Source organism: Rhinichthys klamathensis, unplaced genomic scaffold (assembly GCF_029890125.1).
Source record: "Rhinichthys klamathensis goyatoka isolate OS25496 unplaced genomic scaffold, OSU_Roscu_1.1 h1tg000050l_1, whole genome shotgun sequence".
Taxonomy (NCBI): domain Eukaryota; kingdom Metazoa; phylum Chordata; class Actinopteri; order Cypriniformes; family Leuciscidae; genus Rhinichthys; species Rhinichthys klamathensis.
The window spans coordinates 92,117-109,362 of NW_026606596.1; the positions used below are offsets into that span (position 1 = coordinate 92,117).

General features: G+C 37.3%; 1 protein-coding gene across 7 annotated transcripts in view; it reads left to right on the forward strand.

The window, feature by feature from the left end:
• LOC130082770 (HMG box transcription factor BBX) overlaps nt 1–14,829 on the forward strand; it is a 36,768-nt gene extending 21,939 nt beyond the window's left edge. For 4 of the 7 annotated variants that reach the window (XM_056247621.1, XM_056247623.1, XM_056247622.1 and 1 more), the window contains 11 exons: nt 1,535–1,615; nt 1,732–1,806; nt 1,942–2,019; nt 5,519–5,596; nt 6,910–7,798; nt 8,174–8,312; nt 10,657–10,805; nt 10,991–11,080; nt 11,453–11,641; nt 13,442–13,637; nt 13,765–14,828. In XM_056247621.1, coding sequence (XP_056103596.1) covers nt 1,535–1,615; nt 1,732–1,806; nt 1,942–2,019; nt 5,519–5,596; nt 6,910–7,798; nt 8,174–8,312; nt 10,657–10,805; nt 10,991–11,080; nt 11,453–11,641; nt 13,442–13,637; nt 13,765–13,846 — 2,046 coding nt within the window. In that variant the 3' untranslated portion in view covers nt 13,847–14,828. Of the gene's footprint in view, nt 1–1,534; nt 1,616–1,731; nt 1,807–1,941; nt 2,020–5,518; nt 5,597–6,909; nt 7,799–8,173; nt 8,313–10,656; nt 10,806–10,990; nt 11,081–11,452; nt 11,642–13,441; nt 13,638–13,764 lie in introns of all 7 variants that reach the window. The other 3 variants (XM_056247625.1, XM_056247624.1, XM_056247626.1) reach the window with 3 other exon arrangements.
• Nucleotides 14,830–17,246: the final 2,417 nt, after the last annotated feature.

The window sequence follows — 17,246 nt, forward strand, 5'->3', positions numbered from 1 at the left end:
CTAATAAACCTGCTGCCTTCTGTGTCAATGTTAATCAAAGAACAAAATAAAAATAAAATCACTCACTAATCTTGACTGAAAAACTTTTGTAACTTTAATGATTAATCTATATTTTATTTATAAAAGAAAACAATGCAGTGTTATTGTACATTTGATTTTCAATTTCTGAAGTTTAAGTTGTATTTTTTATTTGCTAATTTGCTTATTTGTTCTAATTGTATTACTGACTTTATACTTGTCTTTAATGTTTGGAATTTATATTAGTTAATCTAGTCTATTAGCTAGTTGTTCTTTAGGCTGCTAATTTTTGTTAATGGTATTTAACTGCAACAAAGCTTTGCAAAAAGACACAGAATAAATATGTTTGATATCTTAATGTTTGATCTTTTTGTTATACCATGTTGGAATCGAAACTGGGAATCGAGAAGAATCAGAATCGATAAGCAGAATCAGAATTGGAATCAAAATAGCTGAAAAGCAAATGATATCCAACCCTACTGTGAATTGATTTCTATTCATTTAATACAATAGGCTATATATTCAAATATGTTTTGACTGTTACATAAAAACAGCATGTGATATTTCTAGTGCCCAATGCACGGCAGTAAGATATTATATATATATATATACTTTATTATTTAATATATGTATGTAATATATTTAATATACATGTACATTTTTTTATAATTTTATTCAACAAAGACACGTTAAAAGTTAAAAACATTTATAATAATACTTTTTTTTTAAAATATTCTATTTTAAAATAAATATTTTTTAGCTGTCCTTCTGGGTAATGACTGCTAAAAATTCAGGAATAAATTACATAAAATGAATTAATTGCATATTAATTAGAAATATTAATCGCATAATAGGAATAATTGAAAATTGTGAAAAGTGAATTGATTTCTGACTTTTATTCATTAAATTCACTATTTAAATAACTTTTAGCCATTATATCAAAGCCAGTTCATGTTTCTAGGCCTACAAATGTATACATTTTTGTTTCTAAATTTGTACATTATGTAACCAAATGTAGCCAATTTATTATATTGTTTAATATATTTATTTATTTATTTATTTAATGTACAATGTATTATTTAATATATTTTAAATATATTATATTAAAATGTTATATATTAAATATAATTGAAAAACAGTAAAATTATAATAATCTTTATTAAAAATACTTATTTTTAAAATCACATTGAATGCAAAGTATCCATAATTATTTATGTATAACATAATTATTTTACTGTGCTGATGTCTACAGTAGTTTCTGAGGTGACGTTTCCAGTGTAGACACCTCAAGCTGTCACATTGTCACTTCCTGTTTAAACAATGTAATTGATGGGTATTTTTTATTTTATTGAATCTACCTGTGGCGTTTCCATCAAGCTGTCAACAGAGGGAGATGTTGAGTTGTAAATGTCAGTGGTAATTTCAATCAGGATGTTGATTCAAGATTGTTTACATTTATGGCTTTGTTCTGCTTTACTAATTTAATGGGGTTTTTTTTTTCATGCTTTCATTTTAGATTTCCTCCAGCTCTTCCCAGACTGGATGCACAGATGTTGCTAAGCACACTGGGAAATCAGCCCTTTTCCAGCTGGCTGAGGTGAGACCACCTGAAGACTTGTCAGTTCTTAACAACAGACCCTTAAAAACCTCCTTAGCAGTGAGACGTCTCATTTTTCATGCATTTTGTTGACACTCTTTACCTTTTCTCTTTAGATTTCTTCCAGTCCAGTGCAGCCTGCTGGAGGAAGTAAGAACGCTGAGGACACAAGCTCTCTCACACACGTAGAGGTGAGGGACCGTCAAGTATAGTTTAAGACACCTTAAGTATAACAAGTGCTACAGTAATGTGGAAAGTTTTGGTTGTCTTGTGGGATTAAGATGATATTCCAGCACTCATTTGGTTAGCTTTAATGTCCTTCTTAGGCCTCTGGACCATCCCAGCCAAGCTCACCTGACCTGCCCAAGAGTTGTGTTAAATCACCCCTGTTTCAGCTGGCTGAGGTACAGTTATAATAAACTCTCTCCTAGAAACCCCATTTCCAACCCCCCACTGTCCATCCCACCCTGAATGTCATGTGGCCCACTTTACATGTTAGAGCTAGAGCCAAGCCTGCTCCATCGACCTTATTCTTAAAGCTACAATAAGTAATTTTTTTCGCCGCTAGGGGTCACTAACCTCTTACAAATACAAAGGCGTAGGTTGATGACGCAGTGAATAAGCGGAATCATGGAACTTGTCGTCATGCCGATGGATCTAATAATGTTTATGGATGAGTGAATACATGACTGTGGTATGAAGCATGGCACGATTGCTAATGAGAGACAGATATCAGCGCCACACTTGAGTTCCGCGGATATAAAGGAATAAGGACATTTCATTCAACCGAACTACCCGCAAGTGCTGAATTACTACTCATAGGGTCAGTTTATTTGACAAATTAAATGTGAGGTAACGCAGCGCTGTTTCACTTGGTCTACACTATCACACTAAACTGCATTTGAGTGTGTTGAAAGTTATAACGTCATTATATGGGTTGGTTTGTTGGCTGTATGAGACTAGCAGTAAGCTAGATCAACATTAGAATAACATACAGATCATATTCTAACATTTCATCATGTTGAGCTATATAACATTGATTCGTTTTATGTACATTTGCTCACCTGTCTAATAAAGTACATGCAAGAGCGGCTTCTCTGTCAAGTCGAAGTGGACGTGGAGCTCTCGGCATCTCGAAAACGCCATGCCGATATTGAACCTCGTTTTATTTCTAAATAAAACTTTGTCCCAAAGTCTGCTTGCCATGGTCCATAATGTTTCAACGAAACGACAACAGCGTGAGCGTGCCGCTAAACATTACGCAGTTGTCCACGTCTGTCTGTCGCTATGGTTACTATGGCAGTACGAGCGGAAACCAGGGATAGGCCAGATATTACATCATTGATAGGCGACAAGTTACAAGGGACGGGCATTATTTAAAATTGTGAATTTCTCTGAATTTAGAAATTCTTGGAAACATTTAAGATGATGTAAGCACACAATTGAAAGAAATATATTACACTGTGCAAGTGGTTTTTGGATATTTTGATACAAAATTCTTATATATTGTATCTTTTAATGCATTTTGGGGTGTTCACATTGACTGCAATTTATTTGGCAACAAAAGTAAAAAAAATAATGAAGTCATTTATTTGCCGAATTTATACAGAACAATTGAGGTACGTAAAAAAAAAATCTAAACAAGAATACAATTTTCCTTCAAACTCCGTGTGAATATTTTCTAAATCATATGTAAAATATGTTTTAATAATTTAGTTTTGTTATCAAATACTTTATTATACCAGAAATCTAAGCTAAAAACCTTCTGCCTTTTTACCCCACAACTGTCTTCAGTTGTTTGTTTGGTTTCAATTATTAAGCAAATATTCTGCAGTCATTGACCACAGCAAAAACCCTCAGTAACTCAAAGAGTGCCAAAAAATGTCTCACTTCTGCTTTTGCTGGTGTATTACCTGCCAGAACACCAACTTCCCTTCATCCAGGCAGCCATTTTGATACTCCTGAATATCCAGTTGTGGCTTTTGCTTTCAGCACTTCTCATCATCATCATCATCATCGTTAACTGGAAAGAGCTGATCAGAGTCAGCTGATTTTGTTTGGTTTGAAGAATTTGAGAAGTTTGCACTTAAAAAGTGGCACAAAACGTGACAGCATGTGGCACATGAGGGTGGTTGTATTAGGAAGTGTTGTAGTAATTAAAATAAAGCTGAAATCAAATAAAATTTAATACATTTTAGATGAAAAGCTTAACATACTTAAATGGAGATTGTAAATGTTGACTTGGCTAAAAAGTTGAATTACTAAAAAATAGAAAAATAAAATAAATGTAAGGCTATATAGAAATGTTACAAATAATAAAGTATTATTAAAATATTACAAATAAAACAGCAAAATTACAAAAAAATTAAATACAAACAAAAAATAAAAATATGAAATTAATAAAATTAAATGAAACCAAAAGCTAAGCCTAATTTAAAACATAAATACAACTATAATAGCAAATTCATAATAGTAAAATAACACTGCTATTGGGCAGTGAACATTAATTTAATTTAAGTTTTTTAATGAATATTTTCTCTGACAGATTTGAAAAATTCCATACATTGAATAAGGGTCTCCAAAAGTCATATAGGAACCAGAGTATCATAGAGATAGGGATCTTTTGACTTTGGCCAGTCAGCTTCTAACAATCACAATACCCTAGAAACACCCTGGCAACCACCCTGAACACTGTAACACCATGGCGGCGAGTTTTGCATGTTCAAGCACCTCTCACGTTTTCTTTAGAACATGTAAAAAATGTTTTAAAATGCCTTTTACTTAAATACAATTTAAAATGTTTTCTACTTAAATGGCATTACAGCATTGTGTAGGGGTGTAACAGTACATGTATTCATCCAGAACTGTTCCACACCTCAATCCAGAAGGGGGCGTGCGGTAAGGCAACACTTTTTTGTTTCTTCTTCTGCTAAAGAGCAGAAGAAGAAATGATCTATGCATTAACACAAAACGAGAGTTTAGATGGCATGCAAGAGCTTGATGCAAGAGTTTCCATTCATTTTTTGTGATGCACTCCACTAACGTCAAAGAAAAGAAAACCGGGACGGGAGAAAGCGGCATCCTGTTTGTTTTCTTTATTTTTCAAAAGCAGAATGTTTTGTTTTGTTGTGAGTGTACACAAATAAAAATAGACCCTTTTCAGTTTCGAATGATGTCTTGCTCTTATCTGTATGAGCATAAATGACAGAGTATTTGAAGTTGTTTCCGCTGTTCTAATAAGACAAAATCCTTTGGCATTGTGCTGATTTGTGTCGTGGAAGTCGAGTGATGAAATACGCGTGTCCTGGAAATGGGAAGCCTCAGGTGCCTCTTCACTCGCTTTCCTCGTGGAAAGGTGAAGCAGGCTCTTTTTCTACTTCTCGCTCATCTTTCCGTGTTTTCCTGATAGAGCGTAATATTGAAATTTGTGCTTTTAGAACACAAGAGATGCTTTTCAGTTTTGTAGCTGATTGTGACCAGAAAACTATTGTTTTTTATCAGTCCCCAAAAAAATATGACCTGTACAAGAGTGCATTTCGTTTACTGCTTAATAGACTAAAGGACCAACTGTACCAACTACCTCAGGGGGGACTAAATGTCGCTAGGTGGAACAAACTGTAATTTGCACTACTGTCTGTTTAAAATAAAATAAAAAAGAAACCTAGCTTTGGGGATTTGTTGCTTTTTCCTGTTGTACCAAACTCATATCAAACCGTGACCCCAAAACCGAGGTACGTACCAAACCATGACGTCTGTTTGCTGTTACACCCCTAGCATTGTGATTTTACCCAGAATCCTCCTTAAAAAATGAGCATTATGCATTTTTCTATGTATATTCCTCTCTGTGGGTGAATAATGCGCTTGTTATTGGTCTTAATATGCTTGTTTGGTTTGTCTCTGTAGCAGATCTCCTCCAGTAGGTCTCAGTCAGCATCTGAGGGAAGGCAGTGCGGCCAGTCGGCTCTTTTCCAGCTCGCTGAGGTACATCACCAACCCACAATCACTGCCCCGGGTTACACATATACAAGACGGGGGATGAATCTTATGCTACATACAGTGTTTGATGTTATAGTGCAGAATTAAAGCTCAGTGAGGCAGTGGCTGGTGTTGACCGGTTGGCATGGACTATGGCAGGCAATGTTATGTAATAAATCCTTGGACAGTTTTGATGCGTATGCTGCCACCTGGTGGGTGTTTATATTTTTTAAGTCAACCTGAAAGTAAAATTGACCCTATTTACTTGATGATACATGTTCCTACTTTGAATGATTCATCATTACACATTTCCCAAAAATGTAAAAATCAAAATGTACAAAAAAACAACTTGGCTTTAGAAGAAAAAAATAATAAATAACATTTATACCTCAATATAATATAAATAAAAATAATATTTATTTTTAAATACTAATATTTGTTTTTGAAATAATTAAAAAAAATATTGATTTATTTAATTTACAAATAATGTATTTTAATATAAAAAAAATTTTAAACAAGATTTTTAAACATTCTACCAATTGAACACTTGTATTTTAGAAGTGTCTGCTGAAAATAAGTTTTAATATGGTTAAAACATGTTTTCCATAAGATATTAATTGGACTAATTAGGCTTAACCCTAACCCAGTAAGCACCCTAGCAACTGCATAGCAACAACCTGGCAACCATCCATTTTATCAAAATGTTCTAAAATAACTTGAAACAGATTTTAAATCTATATTATTTTAAAAAAATATTTAATTATATTATAATTTTTAATTTCTATTTTTCTATTTTAAAGTGAATACACCAGTTGAACACTTGTATTGAAAACTATTTGATGAAAAAGAGTTTAAATATCTTATTATCTTTCAGTACCATGTTTAAAGTACCATGATTAAACATATTTTATATTATAATTGTATTATTATAAAGCAGGTACAAATTATACCATTTGAGCAAGTATAAAAAAATAAGATGTATCTGAAAAAGAGTTTTATATCTTATGAAAATAATTAATCTTTTTTTTTTTACGTATGTTTAAAATACTGAATAGGAATTTAATTTGTGATAATGAAGAAACTACTTTTCATCATTCAGAAATTACTAATAGATCAAATTAAAGGCGCTTCATTTTTTCCCAATTTAATAAGCTAAGTTTCACTTAGCAGCATGTCACATTATGAGTAAAATGAGGAACGGCCTTCAGGCAGCTGACATGTTGCATGATATCTAATAGCCTGTAAGACATGAATATCCATGCCAGAGGTAATTTTTATTGCAAAGCTCCATAACCTGATGTCCTTGTTTGTTTATATAGATGTGTTTGGCCTCTGAGGCGGAGAAGATAGAAGCTCGATCCTCCCAGCCCTCTGGTGGTTCCTCCTCTCTCTGTGCTCAGCACAGCTCAATTAGCACAGCCATCCCAGACCACGAAGAGCAGCGGGACCCTCCAGAAGAGCAGCGGGACCCTCCAGAACTTCCTCTCACCACATCGTCATCCTCTACCTCCGGCTCCACCTCATCCTCCCCTACTGACGCCATCCCTTCTGACATCAGCCCTTGTAAGACGCCGAAGAAGAAGAAAAAGAAGAAAGAAAATAAAGAGTCTGACACAAATCCTCCATCACCCAAAAAGGCGAAGAAGCGCCAGTCGTCTGAGTCAGATCTGGACAGCGTAATGTTCACCATTGAAGCGGTCGCAAAAGGTACTTGGGGCTCAGAAGAGACACCCAAGAAGAAAGCTCGTCCCTCAGAGAGTGAAAGCAGCCCTTCTACGGACCAATCTCCATCTGTGAAGAAGAAAAAGTCTAAACCGAAAAAACAGCTCAAGTTAAAAGACGACGCCACAGAAGAAGAGGAAGAAGGGGACGAAGAGGCTAATAAGCCACAGGATATTGTAGAGATAAAAACTGAGGAAGCTCCTTTGACCCCTAAAGCTGAGTGTGAGAATGAACCAGACTTGGAGGAAGAGCCCCCTAGTGGCGTGGAGGACATGGAACCACACTGCTCTCCACTGCAAACAACAGAACTGGAAGAGAAAGACACAGACACCAAACCAACTCAAACCACACAGGAAGATAAAGACCTGGAGGTTAAGCCAGAGAATTGTGGGTCCAGGAAGTCTGAGCGAAGCTGTAAAGGAGCGCTTTATAAGACTCTGGTGTCCGAAGGGATGCTCACATCACTGAGAGCAAATGTAGACAGAGGTAACGTGCTCACACACTTTTCACAGGTTCTTTTCTTGTTAGTTGATTTTGTCATACTGACTGGATTTGAAACTCATTTCCCACTAGTTCCAGCTGATCATGTGGAGCAAATAGTAGCATGGAAAAAATATACTTCCTTAAAAACATATTTATCGCCCACATGCTATTCTGCAGAAATGACAACACAAAAAAAAAAAAAGTGATTAAATTGTGCTTTCAGGGGGTACCTCAATGAAAGTACCTCAATGACTTCTTTGAAATGAGTTAAATTTATCTCATACTGAAAAGCATTTAGTATTTTTACTTAATATGATTCAGTTGGCCATTATCTCATGATTAATATTGTGCTGTTTGGGCTGCTGGTCTGTTTTCTAGGGAAAAGAGGTTCCATGCGAGGCAGTGTGTCTGATCATGAGGGCGGCTGGAATGATGAAAGCTGGGGATTTTCTCAAGCTGCTACCAGCAACCCAAAAAAGCTCAAGAAGTCCAAGTCTAAAGAGGAAACCGCCCAGGGGTGAGCTGTAATTTCCCTCATCACAGCACTGAATCTGCTTGGAAATAGTGGTTATTCTCCTGCAGAGGAGTTTTTTTGATTGGGGCTGCAACTAACAACTATTTTAATAATGGAATTTGTTTCCAGATTATTGGAAATGGGTTAAGACATGCTTTTGTCGGCGTTAAATAATGGCACAAATATCAGTCAACTGACTACCGCAAATCTTAGTGAATCACGTTGCTTGATTTATTTAAATGCTCTCCTCTCATAAATGTTGCGTATGAAAGGGAAATTCCCACAAATGCATACGCAATAAGGTCAGTCGCAAAAATATCTGTGTCCACGCCATTTCACCGCAATTTTTTCACTGTATGTCTTTACTAAATCCTAACAGTAGTTTTTTAATGCCAAAAGAAGGTTTGCGTTGGTGCAAGCTGTTTTAAATCTGGCACAAAATAATTACAAATTTGTTGCCGACTATTTTCATCTTTTATTTTTTTTAGTAATTTTATTGTTTAGTTGCAGCCTTGTTCACCATTGACTATAGATTGATTGTCAATGATATTGGTTGAATCCGTACATTTGATGGTGAGCTGCATTGAACTTTTTATCTATGTTAATTATCTAAAAATATTTGAAACACCTCAAAAGCTGTTATTTTTATGTGGATTTGGATAGCTTGGTAACTAGATAGTCTAAAGAATTTTGTACATTTCACCCATACTCATATTTGCCATCCCATGATCATAGTATTCAGAGGATCATAGTTTGTCAAAGTAAAAGTGTTTAAAGGGTTAGTTCACCCAAAAATGAAAATTCTGTCAGTAATTACTCACCCTCATGTTGTCCCAACCCTGTAAGACTTCCGTTCATCTTCGGAACACAAATTAAGTTATTTTTGATGAAATCTGAGAGCTGGATCACTCCTCCATAGGCTGCTTGGTAGGGTTGGGTATCGTTTCATTTTTAGCGATTCCGATTCTGCTTATCGAATCCGGTTCTTATCAATTCTTGTTTCCAATTCCAATATTTTTTGGAGAGAAACAAAAGGGCAAATACTTGAAGAATAAATATGTCTAGCTTTTATTCTTGCCATTTTTTAAGCAATAACCAATAAAATGGCTAAAGTGAAAGGAGTCTCTTCAAATAATGGTGTTGATTACATTATTACTCCAGTAAGTGGCAAAAATCGACACTTACATTTTTTTTCATTGAATCATTTATTCAAAAAGACTCGAGAGATTAATTCAAAAACGGTGAATCATTCATTAATTAAACAAGTATTTATGAATGAAATACTGAATTAATTCGTTTTAAAAGTGTTTGAATTAATGATTCTGTGTAGTTGTCTGATGTATGTAATCGTGATCTCCATTTTAAACAAAACAAAAACGATTTGAAACCAAATAGATTCCTGAATTAGGGACCATTCACATATCGCGTCTAAAAACGCGTGGAAAGCACGGCCACGTCGCTTTCTCCTTCTTTCCCAAAGCGATTTGCGTTCCCGTGGCGTCTGTCGTTGCTATGCAACCACGAACTGCGCTCTCCATGATGACGACGAGGAAGTATCAGCAAAGGATTAATTGATTTCTAGCCCTTGCATTAGCTTTACTAGGCTACTAGATATATTTATGGAGATGGGAAATAAAAACCCGCCCTGTTCAGGTATGATCAGCTGTTCGGCCGAGCTTTCGATGTTGTTACGGAAAGTTCGGTTGGTTTTTGTCACATGACCTGCGCACCGGCGTTCTGAAAAGTTGAGATGTTTTCATCTCGCCGAGGTATGGGGCGGCGGGAAAAAAACGAGCGCACCGCATGCTCGTCGCGACCGCGTCGCTTCTATTATGAATGCGAAATAGACGTAGGCTCACAACCCAGAAGCGCTGCGCTGTTACACTACGTGAACTCAGAGGCCCACAGAGAAGGAAATGAATATTTGAATTAAGTCGTTATTTTTTGTTGTTTTTTTGCGCAGAAAAAGTATTCTCGTCGCTTGATAAACTTAAGGTTGAGCCACTGTAGTCACTTAGACTATTTTAACGATGTCTTTGCTAACTTTTCTGGGACGGCAGATATCAATTACCTAGCAGCCTATGAAGGGGTGAGCCAGCTCTCAGATTTCATCCAAAATATCTTAATTTGTGTTCCGAAGATGAATGAAAGTCTTACGGGGTTGGAACAACATGAGGGTGAGTAATTACTGACAGAATTTTCATTTTTGGGTGAACTATCCCTTTAAGAACATTCCATCGTGTTTCATTGTGCAAGATTGAATTCAGTTTGCCTAGAAGACTTTAAATCCAGGTGAGCAGATTTTGCACACAGATTGCTAATGTTTTACTGTGTATAAAACTCACAGACTAGGAAAGCTTGAGGAGGAGTTCGAGAAAAAGTTCAACAGCTTACCGCAGTACAGCCCCCTGACATTTGACAAAAAGAGTGTGGCTGTCACCAAGAAGAAAAAAACCAGTACATCCAGCCCTCCTGAACCACCCAAACCTTGCAAGGGTGAGTGCACTGCATGCATGGAAACTAACTAATCCTCCTGGCCCACCACACTCATTTCCTCATTTGCTTACTTTATTAGGAAGTAGTCATCTCATGTTCAGAATGACATGACTTCCACCTAACATAGCATGCTGTGTTGTTTTGTTTTGTTTTTTTGTTTTCTGTTTTATTGCTTTTGAAATTAGGTTCATCTTCATCTCAGAAAAAGACCTTATTCCACAAGATAGTGAACAAGTACAAACACAGGAAGGAGAAATCCAGTGCCGCAGACAAAGGTGACAGCCATTAGAAACTGTTCTGAAATCAGCTTCATTTTCTGTTCAGACAGCAAGAGTGTGTGCACGAGTGTTGGAAACTCTGCCTGCGTGGTTTTGGTTGTTGTTTGTCCGTGGTTTTGCCCAGTGTGTCTCAGTATTTCCTGCCGCATAGCAGGGAACGCTGTCATATCTAGGTCACAGTATACTCTAGTTATTTTAAAGTGGCACACATGTAACAGTTATGTACATACTTTGATTTATCCTGTTGTGCAGTAGTACAAGTGGCACAAGCTAAATGAAATATAGTATCCTAAAGCACCAATTATTGTCAGGATGTCTGCATTAGGACTTCCAGGTCTCAGTCTTGACATATTTCATGTGTTCTTTTAGACATCGACACACCTGACCCCATGGTTACAGAATCAAGTCCAGTGAAGTCGGGCAGTCCGTGTGTGTCTCCCTCTCCTGAACCCCAGAAGGTTCTGGACACACCTGTGGGCAGTCAGAAAAGGAAGGCCAGGAAGAGTAAAATCACACACTTGGTGCGCACGGCCGATGGCCGAGTGTCACCTGCAGAGGGTGAGCCGAACCACAGTTTCCTGTCACTGTCTTATTTATGGTTTCTAAACGGATAACTCCTTCAAGAAACACCCTGCACCATTTTTTTTTCAATGTACACTACTGTTCAAAAGTTTGTCGTTTTTGTTTTACTGCTCATTGAGGCTGCATTTATTTGATAAAAAATACAGTAATATTGTTATATTATAAAATAACACATTTTTTATGATGTAAATGATGTATTATATTTTTTATGTAAATTATAATATTTTATGTACCTGTGATGGCAATTACTCCAGTCTTTAGTGTCACATGATTCTTAATGATTCTAATATACTTGTTTGGTGCTCAAAAAGCATTTCTTGTTATTATTACTTTATTATTGTGCTGCGTTTTTTTTTCAGGGTTATTTGAAGAATAGAAAGTTCAAAAGAACAGCATTTATTTGAAATAGAAATCTTTTATAACATAAATGTCTTTATAATCACTTATTATTGTTGTTGTATTTGTGTATATATACAGTAGCCACTGATGTCATTGTAAAAATGCGCTATTTGCAGATACATTTGTCACCTACGTATACCGCAACCAAAAGTTTTCGGCAATAGTAGGTTACTAAGGGTGTATTCACACCTGCCTTGTTTGGTTCGATTGAATCGAACTCTAGTTCGTTTCCCCCCTTGGTGCGGACTTTTTGGGCAGGTGTGAATACAGCAATCGAACTCGGGTGCGGACCAAACAACCGAACCGAGACCCAGCTGAAGAGGTGGTCTCGGTACGGTTCCAAACGAACTCTGGTACGGTTCGTTTACGGTGTGAACATGAACCGACCCAATTGCAAGAAAGCACTGCGCCTTTGAGTTAACAGGCTTCCGTAGTCGGAGATTTTGGCATAACGTTTTGTGTTATTGTTGTTCAAGTGCGAAAGAGAATTACATTCCGGCGCGCTGTCTGGCCACACGATACTGTTGCGCGTCTTTCTGCGCGTCGTGTGTGCATCGTTAAAAATGGAATGAATGAATGAGTGTGTGCATCAGGACATTCACATACAGAGCGTTCTCTTTAGTCTAATCGCGCATAGATGCAAAAAAGCTTTTGCAGTTCATATAATGTAACGATAGTTACAATACAAGGATGATGCTGCGTTAAACTGGACAAACTTAATCGCAAGCGTTAACATTGACAGCACTTGTTAGCAGTATATACAATAAGAATCTCATTATTTGAATGTGTGAACATAGCCCCTCTCTATGAATGAAAACTTTATACCTTATCCGTCTTCTGCGCAGTTTCTTCATATTGCGTTTGTACAGAATAACACAAAATTAGTAAAATAACAAATATTGCAGTACGAAATATCTCCATGCTGAGCCTTTTTTGCACTTCCTGATTTCCCTACTTGAGAATCCTTGTCCAATGAATGGACGACCTTAGCACACGTGTGGTTTTGTTTACAAATTTTGGTTCACTTGCAAAAAGTGCAGTGTGAAAGCGAACCGTACCAAAAAAAAACAAAAAAAACATTGTATTTGGTCCGGACCAAAGCAAGTGAACTATCGGACTTTCCTAGTGTGAATACACCCTGATCCACATTATTCTAGCCACATCATCTCAGCATGTGGAAGCAAACTTCCTCATGTAGAATAAAATAGCCTGTTTATGCCATTTCTATGACTGGATTCTTCATATCATGTGACATGCGAGTCACTGAAAACATACTTGAGTTGTTTGTCTATGCTGTCCTGCCACCAAAAGAAGATTGGGGGAGGGGGAGCATATTTGTATAAAAGTCTAAAATTATTTTATTTTTCTCTTTTGCAGCAGAAGACAAATCTAAGGATCAGACCAAGAATCAGGATGAAAAGCCATTCACTCAAGAGACATTATGCAATAGCGGGGTCTGCTACAATGACCCCAGATCAGCGGAAGTGGACGCGCCAGATACGTCCGGTGGCCTCCCGGCCTTCTTCAGCTTAGCTGCTCTCGCTGAGGTTGCAGCCATGGAGAATGTGCACAGGTAGATGGGACACCCTGCAAACTCGTGTGTGTGTGTGTGTGTGTGTGTGTGTGTGTGTGTGTGTGTGTGTGTGTGTGTGTGTGTGTGTCTGTGTGTGTTGATAATAAAGCCTGAGTGTTTGTTCCAGAGCCCAGCGTGCTGTGAGCATCCCCACTGAAGGTCAAGTGAAGGACATGGCTCCTGTGCTGATTTCCTGCGCGGACCAGTGAGGCCTCAGCCTGGCTCGGGACGGGTTTAGTCCGGACTGGGCTTATGTACAGACATGCTGGGGCCTTAATCTTGACTCTCGGCCCCTGATGCCGAGGATTTAGAGCGAACGAGAGCGAGAGAGACTGGAAAGGGATGAGGGAAGCTTTGAGACGGATGAAGATGTTTTATCCCAGAAGCCTACACCTTACACCCAACCCCACCCTCCCTCCCTCTCACCCCCTCAGGGCCCTGGGGGAGCCAATTCTGGTCCCTAAGCCTGTTTCCTCTGGTGGCTCCGGACCAGTTATCTGATTTTTACAATCTGCAAGAAATGGCTACTATTTAAGGTCAAGTTTTGCCTACAAAAAGTGCATTTGAAGCAAGTGCTCCCTCTTTGTCTTTCTCTATCTTTCTCGTTTCTGTTCCTGGTTAGCTTCATTGCACAAACGTCTTTTTCACACAGCAGCGTACGTCTTCTCTCGATCAGAGGAACGTTTTGTGGCTTCCTGCCCCCTTTACTGCTCTGAATCTTATGAAGAGAGAGAGAATGAGTGTTTTCAGACTGCTCAACCTCAGCCTCATACCTCACAAACCTGTTCAGATTTTTTCTCTGCACAGAAGCACCACCTTCACCTTCATAATGCACCGTCAATGCCTAGATGCCTCTTTATTTCAAGCAATGACCCTCAATGTGTCTGGTGCCTCTATAGTTGAGAGTTGGTCAGAGATAAACCACGTGTTATTCTCTCACAAACAGCAGCGCTATGTGGGAAGTCAGGTGTTTGCACAAGACGCGCTGCGGTTGCAGGCATACCGACGAGCAGGGTCCAAAATTAGCATTTGTCAGCATTGAATATTTATATATGTATGCGTGTGTGTGTGTATATATATAGATATGCCACCGTTCAAAAGTGTGCGGTCGGTTTTGACAGAGGTATCATCTGCTCAGCAAGGCTGCATTTATTTGATCAAAAATACAGTAAAAACAGTAATATTGTGAAATATTATTAAAATTTCAATATATTTTAAAATGTAATTTATTCCTGTGATGCAAAGCTGAATTTTCAGCATCATTATGCCAATCTTCAGTCTCACATGATCCCTCAGAAATCATTCTAATATGCTGATTTGCTGCCCCCCAAAAAATATCTTATTATTATCAATGTTAAAAACAGTTGTACTGCTTAATATTTTTGTGGAAAACTTGATACTTTCTTACTCGATTCTTCGATCAATAGGAAGTTAAAAAGAACATAATTTATTTGAAAGAAATCCGTTGATCAATTTAACGCAACTTTGCTGAAAAAAAAAAAAATTATTAAAAGTATTAATTTCTTTATAAAAATCTTCCTGACCCCAAACTTTTGAAAGGTTGTGTATATTCTAAAAAATAATAACAGTACATATATATTTATAATTTCCCCCCATCATTTTTTATAATGGAAAGTAAAGTTTGTTATGAGTAATTAATACTTCTGCCTAGCAATTTTCATTAACCGTTGGCAGTTGTTGCAAAGAGTTAATTTTAGACCTTGCCTACAAGTGTTTCTGACTGAATCACCCGATGGAAAGTCAGTCGAACCTTTTTATATTGTGACACCCCTCTGCGCTCTTGTCTGACATACACAGATATAAATGAGTTCGTTATCAGAGCAGTATGGCGATACTTGAATGAAAAAAATGCATTTTATGTCAATACTTGACCTTACTGCAGTGTGTAGCGTCTTGCTGGCTAATCCAAAAGAGTGCTACTCCTCTCTAATATAGTTTAATAATAGACACTGCACTAATTTTACCTACCGTAGACGATGCTTGTAGTTGTCTTGGGCTTTCGTTGTAATATCGAATTTTGTTTGTTTTTGCTTTGTGTTTGTTTTATTCTCAAATTAGCTTTTGTATCATCACTGAGATACTCAGCCCTGGTTTTCTTCTTGTACCTGAGGCTGTAGACGCCATTCCAACTCAAAGTTTTGCTGATTCTGTCCATTCCTCCAAGCACACGGTGGGAGAGAGTTGGAGAGGAAAAGAAAACAGGGTTTGACGTAGAGGAGAAAGGAGTTTTTCTTTTTCCCTCTCTCTCTCTCTCACACACACACACACACACACACACACCTTGAATTGTGGGAGTCAGCATAGCATGTTCTTCTGCAATGTGCACATCCTGTGTTTAGGCACTTGTGAGTCAGACACCTCCAGGGTCATCTTTAGGTTGTCAAGCCAGATTATGTGCTTTGTATCAGCGACACATTGGAAAAAAATCATGTTCTTATTAGGTTTTTTTTATATATATATTGTAAAAATATCAAAACAATTCTTAAAACAAGATCAATTTATCTGAGAAGCAAAATTGTGTAAGATAAGACTTGTACTTTTTACCATTGGCTTTTTTTCCCCTTCAATTTTGTTAGATGTATACTGGAAAAGTAAGAAAAATAAGATTATTTCAAGATTAGTGTTCAGTGTTCAAGTTCAGTGATTCTTTCTGTAGGTCATTATGCCAGTGGTGACAAGCCAGTTTCATTTTGTTTAGTTATGAGGAAGTTGTGAATCATCATTTACATGATCAAAACCTGCCTTATTATCATTCATTAAAATGTGAGTGCCTAAAAATCTACTAAAACTCTTCGGAAAGGTTTTATCATGGAGTCATGGAGCTGAATGTGAATGATTCAACTACTTAACAGATTCATTCAAAAACTCAGATTCGTTCAATTGTCTTTAGCAGTTCTGCTTCTCAAGTAAAATTGTTTTCAGGATGTTTCGATATTTTACTGGAAAACAATATGAATTTTGCAGTGCACATCAGTTCCCTGTGTTCTCGGGCTGGTTCGAACCTCAGACTCTTCTTCCCGAAACCCTCCTGAGGTCGCAGGGAGCCTAGATTAGATAAATGAAGGAATTCTATAAGCCAGATCACAGGTTTAAAAGCCACACACTCTTTCACTGTTACAGTCAAGCTTTTTCCGTTTTAATAAGACGATTGATGTCCTTTTGTTCGTTTTGCTTTTAGAGTCACAGTTTTTTCTTCTATAAATGATATTGTCTGTGAATTTATGAACTTCTAACTAATAAGGTTTTTTGTACTCCTTCGAAATACTGTATTTAATTTGTTCTCCCTAGAACACCTTCTGTAGGGCGCTGTTTTTCCTCGCTTTGTTCGTAACATTTCGTTTAGAAACCTTTTCTGAGGTTTGCTCTACTGGATCGAGACTGTTGTCAAAAGCTCATATACAAATATCTGTGTATATATACCTATGCTTACCTGTTAAGCCAACAAGCACTGATAAAGAACGCAGCGCCTCTAGACGTTTAGTTTCTGCTTACTGACGCGCACGTGCGAGGCAACTGCATTGCCGCATATGGCCTACGTCTGGCGGGCGCGAGATCTGTGTCTGAATGTCCCCCTTTCCTGTTATTTAT